Genomic DNA, 21281 nt, shown 5'->3' on the forward strand with positions numbered 1-21281 from the left:
TTCTAGTTCTGTTATAGTTCTATTTCTGTCCTAGTTCTAATTCTATTCTAGTTCTGTTGTCTTGAAGCCTCCCTAATCCTCATTTTTCGCATTGAATGGTAATATCGAAACGTAAATAATAATTTTTGTGGGTTATTTGAAATAGTTAATGATGATCAGATACAAAAACAATAAAATTTAATTGAAAAATATTTAAGTATTTTGCGTTTTTTGGGAGATCTATTAAAGAATGAGTACCACGCTCTAAACAAAAATACAAATACAAGTGCGTTTCTGAGTATGTACCTTTTTTGACTACAAGAAAGAACAATTTGAAAATCGTCTAAAAAAACACACACATGAAATAATTGAAATCCGCTAAATGATCGTCTATAAAGTAAATATGTATATTTAAATGTGTGTAAATTATTTTTTATTTCTTTTTTGTTGTTTTAATTTAAACAAAATCTAAAATCTATATTGTATTCTATATGTATGTAGAAATTGTTGTTAAATTATTTTTGTTAATTTGAACTTGTTTGAAATTTATTTGCAGAAAATACCGACAGTTACGACGGGCTATGATAACGAGAAGCATAACGGCTCAAGGAATAATAACGCGTCTGTAAATCAAACAAAGTATGTTTTAAATCATTTTACTATAACTAAAATATTTTACTATAAAATACGGTTGAAAAAATATAAAAAAAAATTATAAAAAAATATAGACTAACAATTTTTTTAAAACTATAAAAATTTATATACTAATCGGTTGTCGGTATTAAGTAGTTGTAAATAACTATATTTTTATATATACATAATTCCTATATAAATAGACTTTATAAAAAGTCTTATAAAAAAAACTATAAGAAACAATGTATAGAAATATTGAAAATGAATCTTCAACATCAATGTTTGAAATGTATACTTCTTCGGATAGATTCATACGTTCGGATATGGCGGATGTGCCGGCTCAACAAGCCGCAGGCTCAACCCTGCCTTTAGTGATATCAAGGAAAAAGGGTGGCAGTGCAGATGATTCCGAAGATGTTAATTATAATCCATTCGAGCACCGGAAAGTCGAGCATCCAACATCGTAAGTATTGAAAGTTTTGTTAGTACTTTTTAAAGTTTTTTTTTGATTGAAAAATATTTTTATGCAAAATTTCTCGGATTTTAAAGAAAATTTAAAAACAAATATGTATTTTAAACTTGTAATAATTTTCCCGCATTTTTAAGATAGAAAAATTGAATTCAAATTTTGGCAAAACATTTGATCGCCTTTTATTTTATTCTTGTATGATGACTAATACAAAGTCCGTCAATTTTTGTGGACTTTAATCGAAATCATCAAAACAATTTCCTTGCGACAATCATATTTGTTGCCAAATATATGATTTAGTCCTAATGACAAAATTTTCCATTTGTGGTTGCAAAATTTTGGATAGGCTGCCAATTAATTAATAACGGATTTAATGACTCAAATGTGCTGATATCTAAAAACTTCACAGGTGATTTTTAAATTTTAGTTCAGAGAGAAAGTCAATCGTCATATTACTGTCGCCGAGTAGTCTAGAGAGTAGACACTTATAACTTATTTTATATTCCGAAAGTATTCACTTAACCTGCCATTAGTAATCGATGTGATATGCGGTTGCATTTTCCAAAGAGCCAATTGACATATAACCCTAAAAAAATTGATAGTTTCGGACCATATTCCGTTCTGTAACATAGAGAATGTCTAAGTGCTTATTGTGAACACCTGTTTTAATGGCCTTATTTCACGGTATTTTTTTCATCCATTGGGTAGACTTGATAACGGTCTACCACACGTCCCTGAATCCTTCTATGAAGAACTCAGGTGGCAATTTTTGTACATGGCTGTGCCAGTCCATGTATAAGCACTTTACTGAAGTACTCGGGCTATCTAATCTCTTGCCATACTAGCCCAATTGCGGAATGACAGGCAGCATAGGATTAATCCCAATACAAACCCCGACAAGGAAAAAGCAATCACTGTTCTAAAGTCAATAGAAGGGGAGACAACTACAACATCAGTAGAAATCAATTTTGCGGTATACCGGAAGTTGACAATCATGAAAGATTGCATTATTGAAATTGCAATCCCCATTACCAGTGCATTCCTTATCCTTTTAAAGACTGCGCAACCACACTACTGAGATGGCCCTGTTGATGGCCCTATTGGTAGTCCAAAATACCCACCCAATAAATCAGGATCCCTCTGTATGTCGAGATAATGTGACAAAGGATGTAGGAATTTCCAAAGTCAATTCGAACCCAATAATTGCCACGACAAGTTGAGTAGAAGGCCTCAACCATAAGTCGCGTATCATGAACCAATATGCACCCTGTTGGATAACAACAGCACCGATAACTTCCCTGAAGTAAAAGGTCATCTAAATCACTACTAATCTTCTCTCGGGCAGAGAAGTCTTTCCTGATCGTTTACCAACTTACATCAGTTCCATCCTCAGACCATAAAGACCGATCTACGGAATGACATGCAACTACTAAGTGGCAACCTGAAAATTCCCCAACCTATACTGGCGCCCTTCTACGCGAAAAGTAAGAGATGCTCTGTCACATCACCCAGTGACATCTGTTGAGATGGCAACAGCACCGGAGAGAGAATCTAGACATAGGATATATCAGTCTTTAAAGGAGGAAGGAACCTCAACCAACTGACCAGCCAGGACAAGTCATGCAGGCAACTAGCCACCCGCAGTGCTAGATTATATGGTACTCCGGTTGGACCCCATGTCAAATCATTCCAAGAAAAGGCCGAGGATACATTTGATCATCAGCAATTTACACTACCGCCAGACTAGAGGTATTGGTAGCACCTCTTTTCCCCGCGATATTGCAATAACACCAATATGGAGATTTCACCTAGGCAACATGCCCCCGGGGGGACTGTAACATAGGGAGTAGAAGTTTTGTTGTCTCTACTGGGGAAAAACTTAGGGTTGATACAGCTGTCGCTAGGTTGACAATCTGTGGGCGACTAGGGTCGGTCCAGAGCAATGATCCAATTGTCGTAGGAATGTCACTCCTCTCTGTTCGCTTTAATGGCGTCAAGTTTAGGAGTTATTTTTTTGCCTTTGATTAAAAGTGAAAACGGACCGGGAGCATTTCTATTTTGATCTATTATGGCCAAAAATTTGGAAAATTAAAATCACTTTCTGATTTTTCTTAAAATATTAAAAATAGCTTTATTAGTCTGAACTGAAATAGATCTGTACTATGAGCTCATTTGCTATCCTGATTTTACAAGTTTTCACGCTCAAACCAGTATAAGAGCAAAGATAATCAATCAGAGATCTTGTAAATCTCTGTCGATGACTGATCTTCAGTTCAGCATCGTTTAGTCGAGATTTTATGATCCATGAGCAATAGATCTAAGAGGGTAACAATTACATTAAGCGCTTGCCGGAGAATAATGATTCGGTTATTAACTTAATGTTGTTCAATATCTTCCAAATTAAGAAGCAATAATTCTAAACTTACTTCTTACTTCTTACTTAACAAGCTTCTCATGTAACCTAAACTAATGGTCTTCTAGACTATATGTATATATTTTAATTGAGTTTTATCCGATTATTCGATTAAAAACCAAAGTTATGCAATAAATTTGACGGATACGAATTTTAACAACTCATTAATGGTTTTCATAAAACATTTTTTTGAAATTTCATTTAACATTTGTTTTCTTCCACGATGATTGATTTTCCAATTTGAAAAATTAAATTTCTCTTAAGACTTTAAGAAAAAAAAATCGTGAAAATTTTCCATTCTTTAAAAGTAAATGTAAAAAACCAGAAAATAAAATTCATTCATATGAAACAAAACTGATCATCCCCCACGAATGTGAAACGCTGCATGATAATTTTTTTTTGTTTTTTTTCTGAAAAATAAGCGGAAATTTTCCACTTGGCACAATAACATGTAAATGCAAATGAAAATAAAAGAAAATTTGTCGTCAGAACAACAACAAGAAGGAAAACGAAAATAAAAGAACAGCAACAAAATAATTTTAAAAGAAAAGACCTTGGTCTTGAATTTTCTTGCCAAAAAGTTAAGACATTTATTACATAGTCGAAAATTGCATTAGAACGACTGTTCTGTTTGTTTTGTTTATTTCTTGACAAGAAGAAAAAATATTAAATAAAATGTTTTACTACTACTGAACAACTGATTTGATTGCCTTCAGATTTGAGTGTACGACGCCACCACAATGTATTTATGGCCCACTATACATACATAGGTATAAGAAGCAAATTTACAAGAAATGTGCATAATGCATATATTTAATTTTTAAATATTTACATGCATAAAAAACTTGAAGTGAAATGAGCTATTTTTTAAGGATATGATCGATTTTTGTAATACCCTACAGTTCGGATTTCAAATAAATTTTAGAAGTTTTTCAGTTAGTTAGTTAGTTAGTTAGTTAGTTAGTTAGTTAGTTAGTTAGTTAGTTAGTTAGTTAGTTAGTTAGTTAGTTAGTTAGTAGTTAGCTAGTTAGTTAGTTAGTTAGTTAGTAGTTAGTTAGTTAGTTAGTTAGTTAGTTTAGTTAGTTAGTTAGTTTAGTTAGTTAGTTAGTTAGTTAGTTAGTTAGTTAGTTAGTTAGTTAGTTAGTTAGTTAGTTAGTTAGTTAGTTAGTTAGTTAGTTAGTTAGTTAGTTAGTTAGTTAGTAGTTAGTTAGTTAGTTAGTAGTTAGTTAGTTAGTTAGTTAGTTAGTTAGTTAGTTAGTTAGTTAGTAGTTAGTTAGTTAGTTAGTTAGTTAGTTAGTTAGTTAGTTAGTTAGTTAGTTAGTAGTTAGTTAGTTAGTTAGTTAGTTAGTAGTTAGTAGTTAGTTAGTTAGTTAGTTAGTTAGTTAGTTAGTTAGTTAGTTGTTAGTTAGTTAGTTAGTTAGTTAGTTAGTTAGTTAGTTAGTTAGTTAGTTAGTTAGTTAGTTAGTTAGTTAGTAGTTAGTTAGTTAGTTAGTTAGTTAGTTAGTTAGTTAGTTAGTTAGTTAGTTAGTTAGTTAGTTAGTTAGTTAGTTAGTTAGTTAGTTAGTTAGTTAGTTAGTTAGTTAGTTAGTTAGTTAGTTAGTAGTTAGTTAGTTAGTTAGTTAGTTAGTTAGTTAGTTAGTTAGTTAGTTAGTTAGTTAGTTAGTTAGTTAGTTAGTTAGTTAGTTAGTTAGTTAGTTAGTTAGTTAGTTAGTTAGTTAGTTAGTTAGTTAGTTAGTTAGTTAGTAGTTAGTTAGTTAGTTAGTTAGTTAGTAGTTAGTTAGTTAGTTAGTTAGTTAGTTAGTTAGTTAGTTAGTTAGTTAGTTAGTTAGTTAGTTAGTTAGTTAGTTAGTAGTTAGTTAGTTAGTTAGTTAGTTAGTTAGTTAGTTAGTTAGTTAGTTAGTTAGTAGTTAGTTAGTAGTTAGTTAGTTAGTTAGTTAGTTAGTTAGTTAGTTAGTTAGTTAGTTAGTTAGTTAGTTAGTTAGTAGTTAGTTAGTTAGTTAGTTAGTTAGTTAGTTAGTTAGTTAGTTAGTTAGTTAGTTAGTTAGTTAGTTAGTTAGTTAGTTAGTTAGTTAGTTAGTTAGTTAGTAGTTAGTTAGTTAGTTAGTTAGTTAGTTAGTTAGTTAGTTAGTTAGTTAGTTAGTTAGTTAGTTAGTTAGTTAGTTAGTTAGTTAGTTAGTTAGTTAGTTAGTAGTTAGTTAGTTAGTTAGGTAGTTAGTTAGTTAGTTAGTTAGTTAGTTAGTTAGTTAGTTAGTTAGTTAGTTAGTTAGTTAGTTAGTGTTAGTTAGTTAGTTAGTTAGTAGTTAGTAGTTAGTTAGTAGTTAGTTAGTTAGTTAGTTAGTTAGTTAGTTAGTTAGTTAGTTAGTTAGTTAGTTAGTTAGTTAGTAGTTAGTTAGTTAGTAGTTAGTTAGTTAGTTAGTTAGTTAGTTCGTTAGTTAGTTAGTTAGGTAGTTAGTTAGTTAGTTAGTTAGTTAGTTAGTTAGTAGTTAGTTAGTTAGTTAGTTAGTTAGTTAGTTAGTTAGTTAGTTAGTTAGTTAGTTAGTTAGTTAGTTAGTTAGTTATTAGTTAGTTAGTTGTTAGTTAGTTAGTTAGTAGTTAGTTAGTTAGTTAGTTAGTTAGTTAGTTAGTTAGTTAGTTAGTTAGTTAGTTAGTTAGTGGTTAGTTAGTTAGTTAGTTAGTAGTTAGTTAGTTAGTTAGTTAGTTAGTTAGTTAGTTAGTTAGTTAGTTAGTTAGTTAGTTAGTAGTAGTTAGTTAAAGCAAAACTTATATCTCTTCTGTCTACATATCACGATTATTTACATCGGATCTTATGGAACAAACCACCATCTATGTATATGATCAAACTACCTCTTCGATCTTCTATAAGATGTAGGTCACCTCTAAGATCATCTATGCCTACCACACAAATATTTTCTCTATTATTTGTTCATATATTGCGCTGAGTGCACTAACCGATTGAACTTTTAACGAAACCTTCACTTGTAAATAATTTATTAAATTTGAATTGATTTGAATCACATTTGTATTTAACAACAAATACACAAATGCTTAAATAGTCGCAATTGTCAAAGTGACAAAACTAATATAATTTATAAAACAATCATCAAAAATGAATGTCTTTTAAAATAAGATGCAGGAAATAAATGACATTAGTTCAATTTCAATTTAAAAAAAATTATTTAACTAAATTATTTAAAATCATTTTTTGCAAACATTTTAAGGTGGCGCCTATTTATAATTAAATTTTCTTTTTTTCTCAGTTTTTAGTAAATGTTTTTCTTTTATTTTTATAAAAGTGTAAAACGTCAAAACATCTGTTATACAATTATTTTTTCTTAAGTAATTATTTAAATGCAAATAAATAATAGAATGATGTTTTAATTTGTTAAGATGAATAACAAGAAATATTTACATTTATATTACTCTTGATCTCTGACGTTAGAGAGCAGTTTATCTAGTGGAAAATTTTTAAAAATATTTATAATGAGCCATTCTGATGATTGAGATGTCATGTGCAGGGTAAATAGAGCATTACCGTGTATATAGTAGTGCAATTTTATTAGGATTTAACCCTTTTAGCACCTATGGGTTAATTATTAGATACGATATTTAATATAAGTTAGAACCAAAGTATACTAGATTGTATACAGACTAGACTATAAACCAGACTATAGACTAGACTATAGACTAGACTATAGACTAGACTATAGACTAGACTATAGACTAGACTATAGACTAGACTATAGACTAGACTATAGACTAGACTATAGACTAGACTATAGACTAGACTATAGACTAGGACTATAGACTAGGACTATAGACTAGGACTATAGACTAGACTATAGACTAGACTATAGACTAGCTATAGACTAGACTATAGACTAGACTATAGACTAGACTATAGACTAGGACTATAGACTAGACTATAGACTAGACTATAGACTAGACTATAGACTAGACTATAGACTAGACTATAGGACTAGACTATAGACTAGGCTATAGACTAGACTATAGACTAGACTATAGACGAGACTATAGACTAGACTGAAGACTAGACTTAGACTAGACTATAGACTAGACTATAAACTAGACTATAGACTAGACTATAGACTAGACTATAGACTAGACTAGACTAGACTATAGACTATGATAGACTATGACTAGACTATAGACTAGACTATAGACTAGACTACTAGACTAGACTATAGACTAGACTATAGACTAGACTATAGACTAGACTATAGACTAGACTATAGACTAGACTATAGACTAGACTATAGACTAGACTATAGACTAGACTATAGACTAGACTATAGACTAGACTATAGACTAGACTATAGATGACTATAGGCTAGACTATAGACTAGACTATAGACTAGACTATAGACTAGACTATACTAGACTATAGACAAGGCTATAGACTAGTCTATAGACTAGACTATACTAGACTATAGACTATACTATAGACTAGACTATAGACTAGACTATAGACTAGACTATAGACTAGACTATAGACTAGACTATAGACTAGACTATAGACTAGACTATAGACTAGACTATAGACTAGACTATAGACTAGACTATAGACTAGACTATAGACTAGACTATAGACCAGACTATAGACCAGACTGTAGACTAGACTATAGACTAGACTATAGACTAGACTATAGACTAGACTATAGACTAGACTATAGACTAGACTATAGACTAGACTATAGACTAGACTATAGACTAGACTATAGACTAGACTATAGACTAGACTATAGACTAGACTATAGACTAGACTATAGACTAGACTATAGGACTAGACTATAGACTAGACTAGAGACTAGACTAAGACTAGACTATAGACTAGACTGATAGCCTAGACTATAGACTAGACTATAGACTAGACTATAGACTAGACTATAGACTAGACTATAGACCTAGACTATAGACTAGACTATAGACTAGACTATAGACTAGACTATAGACTAGACTATAGACTAGACTATAGACTAGACTAGTAACTAGACTATAGACTAGACTATAGACTAGACTATAGACTAGACTATAGACTAGACTATAGACTAGACTATAGACTAGACTATAGACTAGACTATAGACTAGACTATAGACTAGACTATAGACTAGACTATAGACTAGACTATAGACTAGACTAGATAGACTATAGACTAGACTATAGACTAGACTATAGACTAGACTATAGACTAGACTATAGACTAGACTATAGACTAGACTATAGATAGACATAGCTATATAGACTAGAACGATAGGACTAGACTATAGACTAGACTATAGACTAGACTATAGACTAGACTATAGACTAGACTATAGACTAGACTATAGACTAGACTATAGACTAGACTATAGACTAGACTATAGACTAGACTATAGACTAGACTATAGACTAGACTATAGACTAGACTATAGACTGACTATAGACTAGACTATAGACTAGACTATAGACTAGACTATAGACTAGACTATAGACTAGACTATAGACTAGACTATAGACTAGACTATAGACTAGACTATAGACTAGACTATAGACTAGACTATAGACTAGACTATAGACTAGACTATAGACTAGACTATAGACTAGACTATAGACTAGACTATAGACTAGACTATAGACTAGACTAGACTAGACTATAGACTAGACTATAGACTAGACTATAGACTAGACTATAGACTAGACTATAGACTAGACTATAGACTAGACTATAGACTAGACTATAGACTAGACTATAGACTAGACTATAGACTAGACTATAGACTACTTACTAGACTATAGACTGGACTATACACTAGACTATAGACTAGACTATAGACTGTACTATACACTAGACTATATATAATCCATATTGAATCCAAATAAAGATTTTGCATACAAAATTTTCAAAAATTTTGTACCCTATTTTAAATTTAACACATATTTTTTCTTTCCCCCTTTCTAGCGATACGGAAACCCTTATCCATCTGCTCAAGGGTTCATTGGGTTCCGGTATTCTGGCTATGCCTATGGCATTCCTCAATTCCGGTCTATGGTTTGGTTTAGTCGCCACCTTTCTTGTCGGTGCCATTTGCACATACTGCGTACACATTCTGGTTAAATGTGCACACATTCTGTGCAGACGTCGTAAGATACCCATGATGGGTTTTGCCGATGTTGCCGAACAGGCTTTCTTAGATGGTCCACCCAATTTGCAGCGCTGGTCGCGTTTCATACGTTTTATGGTGAATACATTTTTGGTTATCGATTTAATCGGTTGCTGTTGTATTTATCTGGTATTCGTGGGAACAAATGTCAAACAAGTGGTGGACTATTATACGGAGGAGGGCAGTGAAATGAATATACGCATATGGATTATCATTGTAACCTGCCCTTTGTTGTTTATGTGTTTGGTGAGAAATCTTAAGTATTTGACACCCTTCTCGATGGTGGCCAACTTGTTGATGTTTGTGGGTATTATTATTACGTTTACGTATATCTTCAATGATTTACCCTCACCTAGTGAACGTGTGGGCGTGGCTGACTTCACCCAATGGCCATTGTTCTTCGGTACGGTTATCTTTGCCTTGGAAGGTATTGGTGTAGTTATGTCTTTGGAAAATGACATGAAAAATCCCAACCATTTTATTGGCTGCCCCTCGGTATTGAATATTGGTATGGGTACCGTGATTACTTTGTACACTTTGGTGGGTTTCTTTGGCTATTTGAAGTATGGTGAAAGTACCGAGGGTAGTATTACTTTGAATTTACCCGTGGAAGATAAGTAAGTTTTTAGAAATTATGGAAATTTTAAAAGATTTGTTTTTTCTACAAAAATGTTTGGCTTTCTTTACAGATTGGCTCAATCGGTTAAATTGATGATTGCTATTGCCATTTTCTTTACTTTCACTTTACAATTCTATGTACCCACAAGTATTATCTGGAAGGGTATTCAACATAAAATCGCTCCAGAAAAACAAAACATCTCCGAATATGCTTTAAGAATTGTTTTAGTGGTAAGTGTTATTTTTTAAAAGAAATTTTAAAATAAAATTTTTAATAAATGTTTTTTTTTTAAAACAGATAATTTGCGGTGCCATTGCTGTTGCTTTACCCAATTTGGGTCCCTTTATTTCCCTAATCGGTGCCGTCTGCTTAAGTACTTTAGGCATGATTGTACCATCCATCATTGAATTGGCTGTGTATAATGAAGATCCCGGTTTTGGACGTTTCAAATGGCGTTTATGGAAAAATATTTACTAATTTGCTTTGGCATTTTGGGCTTTGTAACGGGTACCTATGTCAGTATATTAGAATTCCGTGCTGAATTCAGTAGTAAACATTAATAAGTTCTTTTTTTATTTAAGTATTCTGTGTTAATTTTGTTTTAACAATATTATAATAATGAAAAAAAATTAACATTTTTAATATTATTTATATTAATTTTGTTTGTTTAATTATAAACAAAAGAATGAAAAAAAGATAAATAAATAACATTTGAATATATATATATAAATATTTACTAACATTTAAATATAGAAGCTGTATAATAATGCAGAGACAGGGATTTTTTTTAACAAAACAAAAGTAACTCAAATTTGTATAAAAATATTTATTTAAACTAAAAAATCTAACCTAAAATATGCTAAAAGCCTCAAAGATCCTTTAACAATAGTTTTATGAAACTGAAAAAAAAAATACATATTACAGTTGTATTTAGAAAAAATTTCAAAAATTTTGAATTAAAGAAACCAAAAATTTCATTATTTGCCAGTATTTATTTCATTGTACAAACAATTGTTGTTTGAGCTAACAATTTAAAGCATCAGCTGGTTTAAATTGTTTGCTTTTACCTGATTACTCTGTAGACTGAACTAAATATTTGCTTAATGATTTAGAGATCTTTTATTTTATTGGATTTTTTTTTTTTGTATATGACTGTAAATTGGCTTTATTTAAGTTTAGTTTAAGTTTTAATAGAAATCTTTTAAAAACAAATCATGTAAATTATTTAAACAATAACAAATAACATGGCAGCATAAAATTAATATATTACTAAACAAAGTTTAGATGGAAAAATAAGTATTTACTAAAACCTTTACTAACACAGAGGGAAAAAACGGTAGAAAAGTATCGAAATTGATATAATCCGTTGTCAAAAGTGAGCTTACCACGTTTGTTAACAGTTAGACAACGTATGTGTTTAAAATTTAAATAACACTCAGTTATCATATTGACAACCAGCGTTGCAACTTTGATAACTTATGGTTGTCATTGCAATAACACAACGTTCAGTTTGACAACATAGCGTTGTTAATTTGGCAACATATTATTATTTTTTGGTTGATTTGATAACGTCGTGTATATTCTTGTTGCTTGTTTGACAACTATACGTAGACAATTTGACAACGGATGTTATTTGATGTCAATTTGATACCAGGCGTGTATAATTTTGAAACGTTTTTTCCTCCTCTGTGAAGATTTAAAATGCTTTGAGTGTGATCCATTTTGTTAATGATAAATTTATTTTGAAACTAACCGCAAAGCCCCATTATTGAACAGCTGAGTCCTTCATTAAGCTGACATGTCTATTGATCCGCTTAAATGACTTTAATAAAAAAGCATTAAAAAGCTTTCTTTACAAGAACTAGGAACTATTTTGGGGGAACACATAGACTTTAAATAGATACTAGGAAAGCATTGATATTTGAAATTGAAATGTAAGGTCGAAACTTCTGGCATTATTCCGACTTTTTATCAATGATAATTTATCCCACACTGTTTGAATTATCAATGCCCCCGCCAAGTTTGCAAAAATTATACGGGGGAAAGAAACTGAAGACTATTTCTGCCAGAGATCGGTTTTAACTCGGACTCGGATAAATCATTGTTATAATTAAACGAACGGGTCAACAAACCTTTTGTGTTTAGTACGACTTTTTATTAATGAATTCTGAATTACCAAGGTCTTATGCAAGTTTGTAATGATTATTCGGGAAAACCGATACTGATATGAAAGATCAAAACTTTTGACATTATTCCAACATTTTATCAATGATAATTTACCTTACATGTTTTGAATTTTCAAAACCCTCTGCAAGTTTGCTATGATTATAAGGGCGAAAGTAACGGACGACAATTTCTGCCAGAGATCGGTATTAACTCGGACTTTGACATATCATTGTTGTAATTAAACGAGCGGATCAGCAAACATTGTGTGTTTAATCCGCCATTTTATTATCGAATTCTGATTTATCTAGATCTCATGCAAGTTTGTAATCATTATTAGGGTCCAATGCAATAAACGTATTTATATTTGATACAGTGGAATTACTACCAGGAAATCTTTGATATGAATGAATGTGAAAGGTCAAACCAGCTGTCAAACCGATTTTTTATTAATAAAACTTCCCGCACACTCACTTATCGGAACCCTCTGCAAGTTTGCAATAATTATGCGATTCAAAGAAAACTCAACTAGAGTCACCAAATTTGGTCCGACTTTTTATAATAAAATCAGAATCCCTTGCAAGTTTGTTATGATTGTTGGGATAAACTTCTTCAGAATGCGTTTGTACTTCTGATCAAACTAAGAACTTTAAACTTGAAGTGTGAAGTTAAAGTGAAGGGTCCAAACTTTCTCACTGCTACATTTCTCCATACTTTTATATATAGTTTTCATTAACTATACGTAGGAAGGAGAACTCATTCGTAACTGGATATGAGAAAGTATCTGCTTAGATAGAGATCGGTTTTAGTTCCATCTTTGGCAGTAGTTTTAGTTGCGACTTTAACTTAATCAAAAACCCTGATACCAGCAAATCAATTTTAAAACCCATCAAGTCCCTGGATTACGAATAGTTTATTAATCAAGTTTAAAAGATTATTACGAGATGCCGAGAGCTTAAGACACTTCTAAGGGTATACGAAATGCAATATACCCAAGTTTGCAATAATAAAGCGGGATAACTGATTTAGAATTAGACTGGTAGGTGAGTGTATAGTTCGTTAGTAACTCAAAGATTCTCTCAGGGCCAAGATCCTAACTTACAGATAGATAAATTGAGAACTTTTATTCAAATTAGTTTGAAAATTACCAAAAATTTTACACCCTTTAAATTTGAAGAAAAAAATCAATATATAAGTTCTTTATCGACTAAAATAGAAGGTCGGGGATTAAGACTAGCTACCTAACTGGTTACTGGGGAATAGGAAATGTCCCTTATTCTAATATTCATTCTACAGCCATCAACATTCAGTTCAAATTTGCAAATATGTTAGTTTTAGATGACTGATTCCAGAATCACTCAGAGAAAGGGAAAAAGAGACTAAGATGGAACTACATACGCCATTGCTTTTCGGGGTTATTAACTGGTTCTAGTGTTAATTGTATACTTATGTCAAAAAGAGATTATTAATTTTCTAAAGCCTTAAGTGAGAAGGATGATGACATTCAAGTGAGACATTTATAAGTTTTTGAAAATTGTTAAAGAAATTTTGTTAATGTGCAAGGAACTAGTTACTTAATTAGTTATTTGGAGATAGAAAATTTGATTCTGTAATAACTATTAACAACTTTTCTATATAAATATTTAGAAACTCTTGTAAATTTATCATTTTGTTTCCAAAAAAATGGATCATAATTCAAAGAAAAAACTTGCAAAATACATATTTTTAATTTTCATGTAAAAGATTTTCATTACAATTTTGAAAAAAGTACAATTTGATAAAAAATAAAATACAACAAAAAACACAATAAATAGTTTAAGTAAATTATAATTTAAATAAAAAATCATTCAACCAAAAGAATTTTAAATATTTTTTGGCTGGAAGACAAGAATTTTTTTATACTAACCAACTCAACACATAAAATATTAAACATACAATACCCAATAAACAATTCAGTAATAAAAACTAAAAACTATTTAAAGTAAATATTACAGACATTTTTACAAAAGCCACGACTATTTTTTAAATAAAAACATAAATTAAAAATATTTAAAATATTAATATTACCAATAGAAATGTTATTGGGTTATTATTAAAACTCAATTATTAAAATAGTAATTAATTGTAACAATCAAACTAAAGTATTGAAATATGCAACAAAAACATGTAGTCATTTAAGGGTTTGAGTTAAGTCATTTAATTAAAAATTAATTAATTAATTAAATGTTTAAACGAAATCTCTTACAAAAACAAAATAACCAAAACAATTAACTAAAAAGTACCTAGTGGCTGTTATTTTTATAAAATTATTTTTAAATAATTTTAAATTAATTTTCTTAAATTTAATTAAAAAATTCCTTTTCTTTTGTGTTTTTATTAAAATTTAATTATAATTTAAAACAAAAATTTTCGTTTCATATACCCTTTTAAACACCCATAAAATTGTTCCTATATTTTACAATTATTATTATTTTTTTAATAATTGTTAATTATAAGACAATAATTAACAAAATTAAAGTTAAAATTGAAAAATTCTAAAATTTAAATTTAAACGTTAATTTTGTTTTCTTAATAAATTTATAAAAAAAATTACCATAAGTAAGAAGCTTTACCCAAAATTTTTGTTTTAACAAAACTGTTTGTGTATAAAAAAGACCAAAATATTAATTGATATTTTTTATTTAAATAATACTTTTAATATTAATTATTTTGCAAATAGTTTGTATGATTTTTGAGTTGCTTTAATATTTTATTCATTACTTTTTATTTAGACTTGCCCCTTAAAAAAAATTGTTTTATTAAATGTAATTTAAGAAAGTCTAATCAGTTTTACATTTATTGTAAACTTACTTCATAAATAAACTTGAAATTAAAATTTTAAAATAAATAAAATTAAGTTAAGATTAAAAAAAAATAATAATCATTGGTGTGTTTTATTATGAAATCAGAAGATCGTAAATTAAAATTGTCAAAAATAACTTTTCAAGACTTTTGAAATTGGGTTAATTTTGGTATAAAAGGTGTTATTAAGTCCATTAATGTCCTAATACGTTTAATAAAGAAATCATCTAGAATATAGGATTATGGTTTCCGAAATAGACCACCTTCTTCAGTATAACATTGCTCTATTTCAATTCAGATTCCTTAAAACAAGAGTCCTATATAGTCGGCCTTCTGCCGGTTTTAAAGTCTGGAATATTTCGAACATCGGCTACGAGAAACTAAATCCAAAGACTAAAGACAACCCATGGACTTTGTGTTTCTATTCTAATGAAAAGTGCCACACTATGTACATAGCTTACTTACTTCAAGACTGACGCAATTCAAAAAAGTCGCGACGTTTCGAAATTAGTGACTGCTTTATGATATTATAAACAGATCATGTGATTGGAAAAATGAAGAATGTTTTTAACAAAAATGACATTTACATGGACAGCAATAGTAGAAAACAAAAGTAATGAATTATTGTCATATTTATTAGGAATTTGAGCGAAAAATCTGTTGAAAAAAGTAGTAAATGATAGTTATGTTTATTGGGCATTTGAGCGAATCAAAATCAGAAATGTGTACACTATCAAATGTAATTGTCTGGCAACTTTATAAATGTTCAACTGATCTTTTTCGTATGCCTTAAGATATGCTATAAATATTGTCAAATAAAAGAGAATTAAGAGATAATGCCGGTTAATGTCGATCATACAGTTTCAATTAAGAAGTGCAATACATAAATAAGAAAACATTCAGATCGAGCATGTTAGCTTTATGATCTTCCCCTTGAAATCCGGGGGAAAAGAGGTGCTACCAATACATCTAGTCTACCGGGTCTATAAACTCTTGCAGTCATATGTATGATCGATCATTCCTTGGATTGATTTGATCTGGGGTCAAATCAGACAGCATATAATGTGGTACCAAAGGTAGTCCATAGGTTTCGGACTTTGTTTTGTCGCAGTTATTGGAGAGATTCCTTCATGGTGGTAGCTGTGATTTAAATACAAACTCGTGGAAAGTGAATGCTTGTAAAGACACTGACACACGGTAAAGTCTATAATTTGAGACAAGTTCGCTGACGATACTACAGATACCCGGCCGGGAGCATGTTACCTTGCTGAAACACCTCATCTTGGCGTAATTGCAATCCCGCGGAAAAGAGGTTCTACCAGTACCTCTAGTCTGCCGGGACTATGATCAAATGTATCCTCGGTCTTTTCTTGGAATGATTTGGCATGGGGTCGAACCAGAAAACCACCTAATCTGGTACCAAGGGAACCGGTAGCCTACAGGGCAGAGTATGGGACTTCGTCTTGTCTTGAATTGTGGTTTAAACCTAAATTCGCGGGAATAGAATGTCAGTTAAAAGACTGATGAACGGTAAAGTATATAATTCGGGATAAGTTCGGTGGTGTTGTCGTGACAGCAGATACCCCACAGATGAGTGACTGTGGGACTGATGATACAGGTTGAGTGTACGAGTATACGGATCTTTTACGCCCATATACCTATAGTGAGTGTGTCTAATGTTGTAGTCTATGGGTGTGTCGAATAAATGAGAAGTGTGCTTGGTTGAATGGTGATGGATGAAAGGTATCTTATATAAGCGATACCATTGAATTTTCCTTCCTTGTCCAGCTATGTTCAGGGAAACCTCTAAAAGGAAACGATTTTTGCATCTCGGTAATTAAGCAATGGTCAGATATCAGATAGCTCGACTATTTGAGCAAAATACATGGACCCTGTACGGCAGGCGTTCACAAAGCACATCGATTTCTTCCTAAATTGAAATTTTGAAAAAAAAACGGTTCCTCCTCACCGAATGACTAAACATATTAAAACAGGTTGAAATCGGTCCATTATTTCACAACTGGACCCACCAATTTTGTATTTTTATCTCATAATCATGTTTCTTTCATCAATATAAGTTAAATTTATTTTGCAGATATTGATAAAAAATAAATTTCCGAAAAGAGTTTTTATTTCGGAGCTGGAGTCATATACTATCCGATATTCAAAAAATTAATTTGGAGTAACTAATGTTTATATAAAAGTTATTTATGGATGTTCAAGTCATTTTCTGAATGGTGCTTTGTATGGGGATTATGATCAAATTAATACCGATCATTAGGTAAATCAACCGTCTTATTTGGGCGCAAATGAAATTTAGTGCGGCGATGACCTTGAACCCAATTTCCAAAAATGATTTTGAGAATTACAACCTGTACTTAGCGCACGGGATAATGAATCGATTGGTGTATATTAAAGAGGGTTCTTTCCGAGCTCCACTCTTAAGGTGTTAAGGAGTATTCGAGTTTAAGTTTTGAAAATGTGGTGGATCTAAACCGGGCATCTAAACCGTATTTGTGTATTTCCTCTCATTATACTTATTTTCAATAACTGATAATAAAACAAACAAATTTCTACCAATTAATAAATCTATCAATATTTTTAACAACTTCCTAACACAAATTGCAAACAAACTGCCTGGGACTAAGTAAATGTAAATTATAGACAAAAATTTTCTAAATAATAAATAAATCTAAAACAAAACAATTTCAAAGCAAATTGTTAAATAATGGTTAATAACTCAAGTTTTAGACAACAATAAATATGGCTTAAAAAGAGATATTGGTCGAAGCATCATCAATAAACTAACTATTCACTTGTTTTGTGTCTAACTTAAAGATTTAAACACTTATTTACTTTGTTATTTGAATGGATATTTTATGGTAAAATTAAATTTGAAACTAATAACAATAATCAAATAATCAACAAATCGAAAACAATCATAGAAGTACATTTATCACCGTGTACTTACTTCCATGAATAGATAGATAGTCAGTCACCAGTACTCTGGTCGGGCAAATAAAGATGCAACTCATCGATAAATCTATGGAAATGCAAGGAAATCTATTGAAAATTTACAAAAAAAAAAAAATAAATATTCGTTGAAGGAGAAAAACCAACAAAGAAATCAATAACCAAATAAGCCAAAATGCATAAGAAGAAAAAAGCTAAAAACAAATATTTAGAAGCATATAAATTGCTTATAATTTAATAAAGGAATTGAAGCTGAAAAAAATCCAAAACGAAACAAATTGAATAAGAAAGAAAAATTTTACAGGCATAAAGTCAATTCCGTTTGAATAGATAACATTTATAATTCGCTATCATTCCAGGCTTAGCTGCCAAAAGGTTAATCAGAAAAGTCAAGAGTCAAATTTGTTTAAATGTCTGTCGTTTAGACTCTCTATCGATCAGTACTTAGGTGCGAATGGAAGTTATATCAATGCAATCGTTTTAATACTTATTTATAAAAGAAAAGAAAAATAACTTCTTTTTTAAATATATTAAAAATTTTTATGTAATTTCTTTAATTCGGAGTGGGGCCATACCTAAATTAAAAAAACATATTTCAAAAATTTCTCTTTTTATAGAAAATTTTTTCAAAAATTTCTCTTTTTATAGAAAATTTTTCAAAAATTTCTCTTTTTATAGAAAATTTTTCAAAAATTTCTCGTTTTATAGAAAATTTTTCAAAAATTTCTCTTTTTATAGAAAATTTTTTCAAAAATTTCTCTTTTTATAGAAAATTTTTCAAAAATTTCTCTTTTTATAGAAATTTTTTCAAAAATTTCTCTTTTATAGAAAATTTTTTCAAAAATTTCTCTTTTTATAGAAAATTTTTTCAAAAATTTCTCTTTTTATAGAAAATTTTTTCAAAAATTTCTCTTTTTATAGAAAATTTTTTCAAAAATTTCTCTTTTTATAGAAAATTTTTCAAAAATTTCTCTTTTTATAGAAAATTTTTTCAAAAATTTCTCTTTTATAGAAAATTTTTTCAAACATTTCTTTTTTTAGAAAATTGTTTCAAAAATTTCTCTTTTTATAGAAAATTTTTCAAAAATGTCTCTTTTTATAGAAAATTTTTCAAAAATTTCTCTTTTCATAGAAATTTTTTCAAAAATTTCTCTTTTTATAGAAAATGTTTTCAAAAATTTCTCTTTTTATAGAAAACTTTTTCAAAAATTTCTCTTTTTATAGAAAATTTTTTCAAAAATTTCTCTTTTTATAGAAAATTTTTTCAAAAATTTCTCTTTTTATAGAAAATTTTTTCAAAAATTTCTCTTTTTATAGAAAATTTTTTCAAAAATTTCTCTTTTTATAGAAAATTTTTTCAAAAATTTCTCTTTTTATAGAAAATTTTTTCAAAATTTCTCTTTTTATAGAAATTTTTTTCAAAAATTTCTCATTTTATAGAAAATTTTTTCAAAAATTTCTCTTTTTATAGAAAATTTTTTCAAAAATTTCTCTTTTTATAGAAAATTTTTTCAAAAATTCTCTTTTTATAGAAAATTTTTTCAAAAATTTCTCTTTTTATAGAAAATTTTTTCAAAAATTTCTCTTTTTATAGAAAATTTTTTCAAAAATTTCTCTTTTTATAGAATTTTTTCAAAAATTTCTCTTTTTATAGAATTTTTTTCAAAAATTTCTCTTTTTATAGAATCGAACCACAATTGACTCAACTCCCCATGTAAGGCCCCCTCAGAAAATTACTTAAACGCTCACTATTAGCTTACAAATACGAGTATAGCTATGAAAATCGTCATAAGTAAATTTCTTAAAATCCAAAGTCTCTCTACCGAATTTAATGAGGATCGGTCCATAATTGAAGTTACACCCATATAAGAAAATTACTTCAACGCTGATAACTGGCTAAAAAATACGAGTATAGCGCTGAAATTGGGCACAAATAAGTTTCTTATGAGCCAAAATCCTTTTACCGAATTTTATGAGAATGGGTCCATAATTAACCCTACCTCCATATAAGGCCCCCTTCAGAAAATTTTATATTTTGTAGCTCTCTACTCAATTCATAGTGATGGTTAAAACTCCCTGGAAGCAAAGTAGCGTGTAGGTTAGGTTGAAGACAATCCTTTTATTTTTAGGTTGCACAACCCGAACACCAATATTTGATAAGAATTCGTTTAGGTATAAAAACAACATTATATCACTTTGTTTAGAAAAACAAATAGTATTGTAAATACCTATTGACATTTATTATCTAAAGGATTTTATTACTATTATATTTTCTCTAACAAGAAAAAAACACAAAAAAATTCACACGACCGTTTTTTATGATTAACAGTTTAAAATTATTGGATTTTTATTTTAAACAAACAAAATTAATAAAACTGAAAATTGAAAACAACCAAACCAACAGCGAACATATCAATGATGATCATACGTTTACAATTGTAAAGAAATCAAATACAATAGACACAAGATACAACTTACAAGCATTTACTTTACCCTTTCTCCAAATCACTACAATCACTCATATTCACACTTGTTATTCCGTTGTTTTTCTTCCTTTTTTTAGTTTTTCTCTATTTATTTGTGAATTTTCATTTATGCCAACACAAATATGAAAAATTCAAAACTAACAAACTGATAAAGTAGATAGTTGTATGTATTTGTATATTTTTGTAGTTTGTATTTTGTTGTAAAGTCTACTAACAAACAACAAAGTTAAATAATTCGTTATACACTTGTAGATGTTAACACATGCTGCTGTTTTGATGGAAGTAAGGATAGATGGATGGACAGACGAAAGTCCAAATAGACACATCTAACTAAGGATAGATACGAAGTTTGGTTTTAGTTTTTTTAGACAAGGTAATTTTATGCTATATCTTATCGTGGACTGGTCTATAGTCAACACACATTCATACATTATTTAGATTGTTTTATGCATAAAGCATTTTAACTTGTAAAAAATACCAAAAACAGTCTGACACAAAGTCGTGATGTTTTTTACATTGTCTTTGACAGTGTTATAAAAGAACTAA

At 29.7% G+C, this 21281-nt stretch overlaps 1 protein-coding gene across 1 annotated transcript in view; it reads left to right on the forward strand.

Annotated features, from left to right (window-relative positions):
* LOC119613027 (proton-coupled amino acid transporter-like protein CG1139) overlaps positions 1–13113 on the forward strand; it is a 42199-nt gene extending 29086 nt beyond the window's left edge. The window contains 6 exon segments of the mRNA XM_037968961.1: positions 536–618; positions 920–1075; positions 9452–10270; positions 10343–10502; positions 10570–10741; positions 10744–13113. Coding sequence (XP_037824889.1) covers positions 536–618; positions 920–1075; positions 9452–10270; positions 10343–10502; positions 10570–10741; positions 10744–10832 — 1479 coding nt within the window. The 3' untranslated portion in view covers positions 10833–13113.
* Positions 13114–21281: the final 8168 nt, after the last annotated feature.

This window comes from Lucilia sericata, unplaced genomic scaffold, assembly GCF_015586225.1.
Source record: "Lucilia sericata isolate MDLA Ls3-8-SP2 unplaced genomic scaffold, ASM1558622v1 Contig001929F_arrow, whole genome shotgun sequence".
Lineage (NCBI taxonomy): Eukaryota > Metazoa > Arthropoda > Insecta > Diptera > Calliphoridae > Lucilia > Lucilia sericata.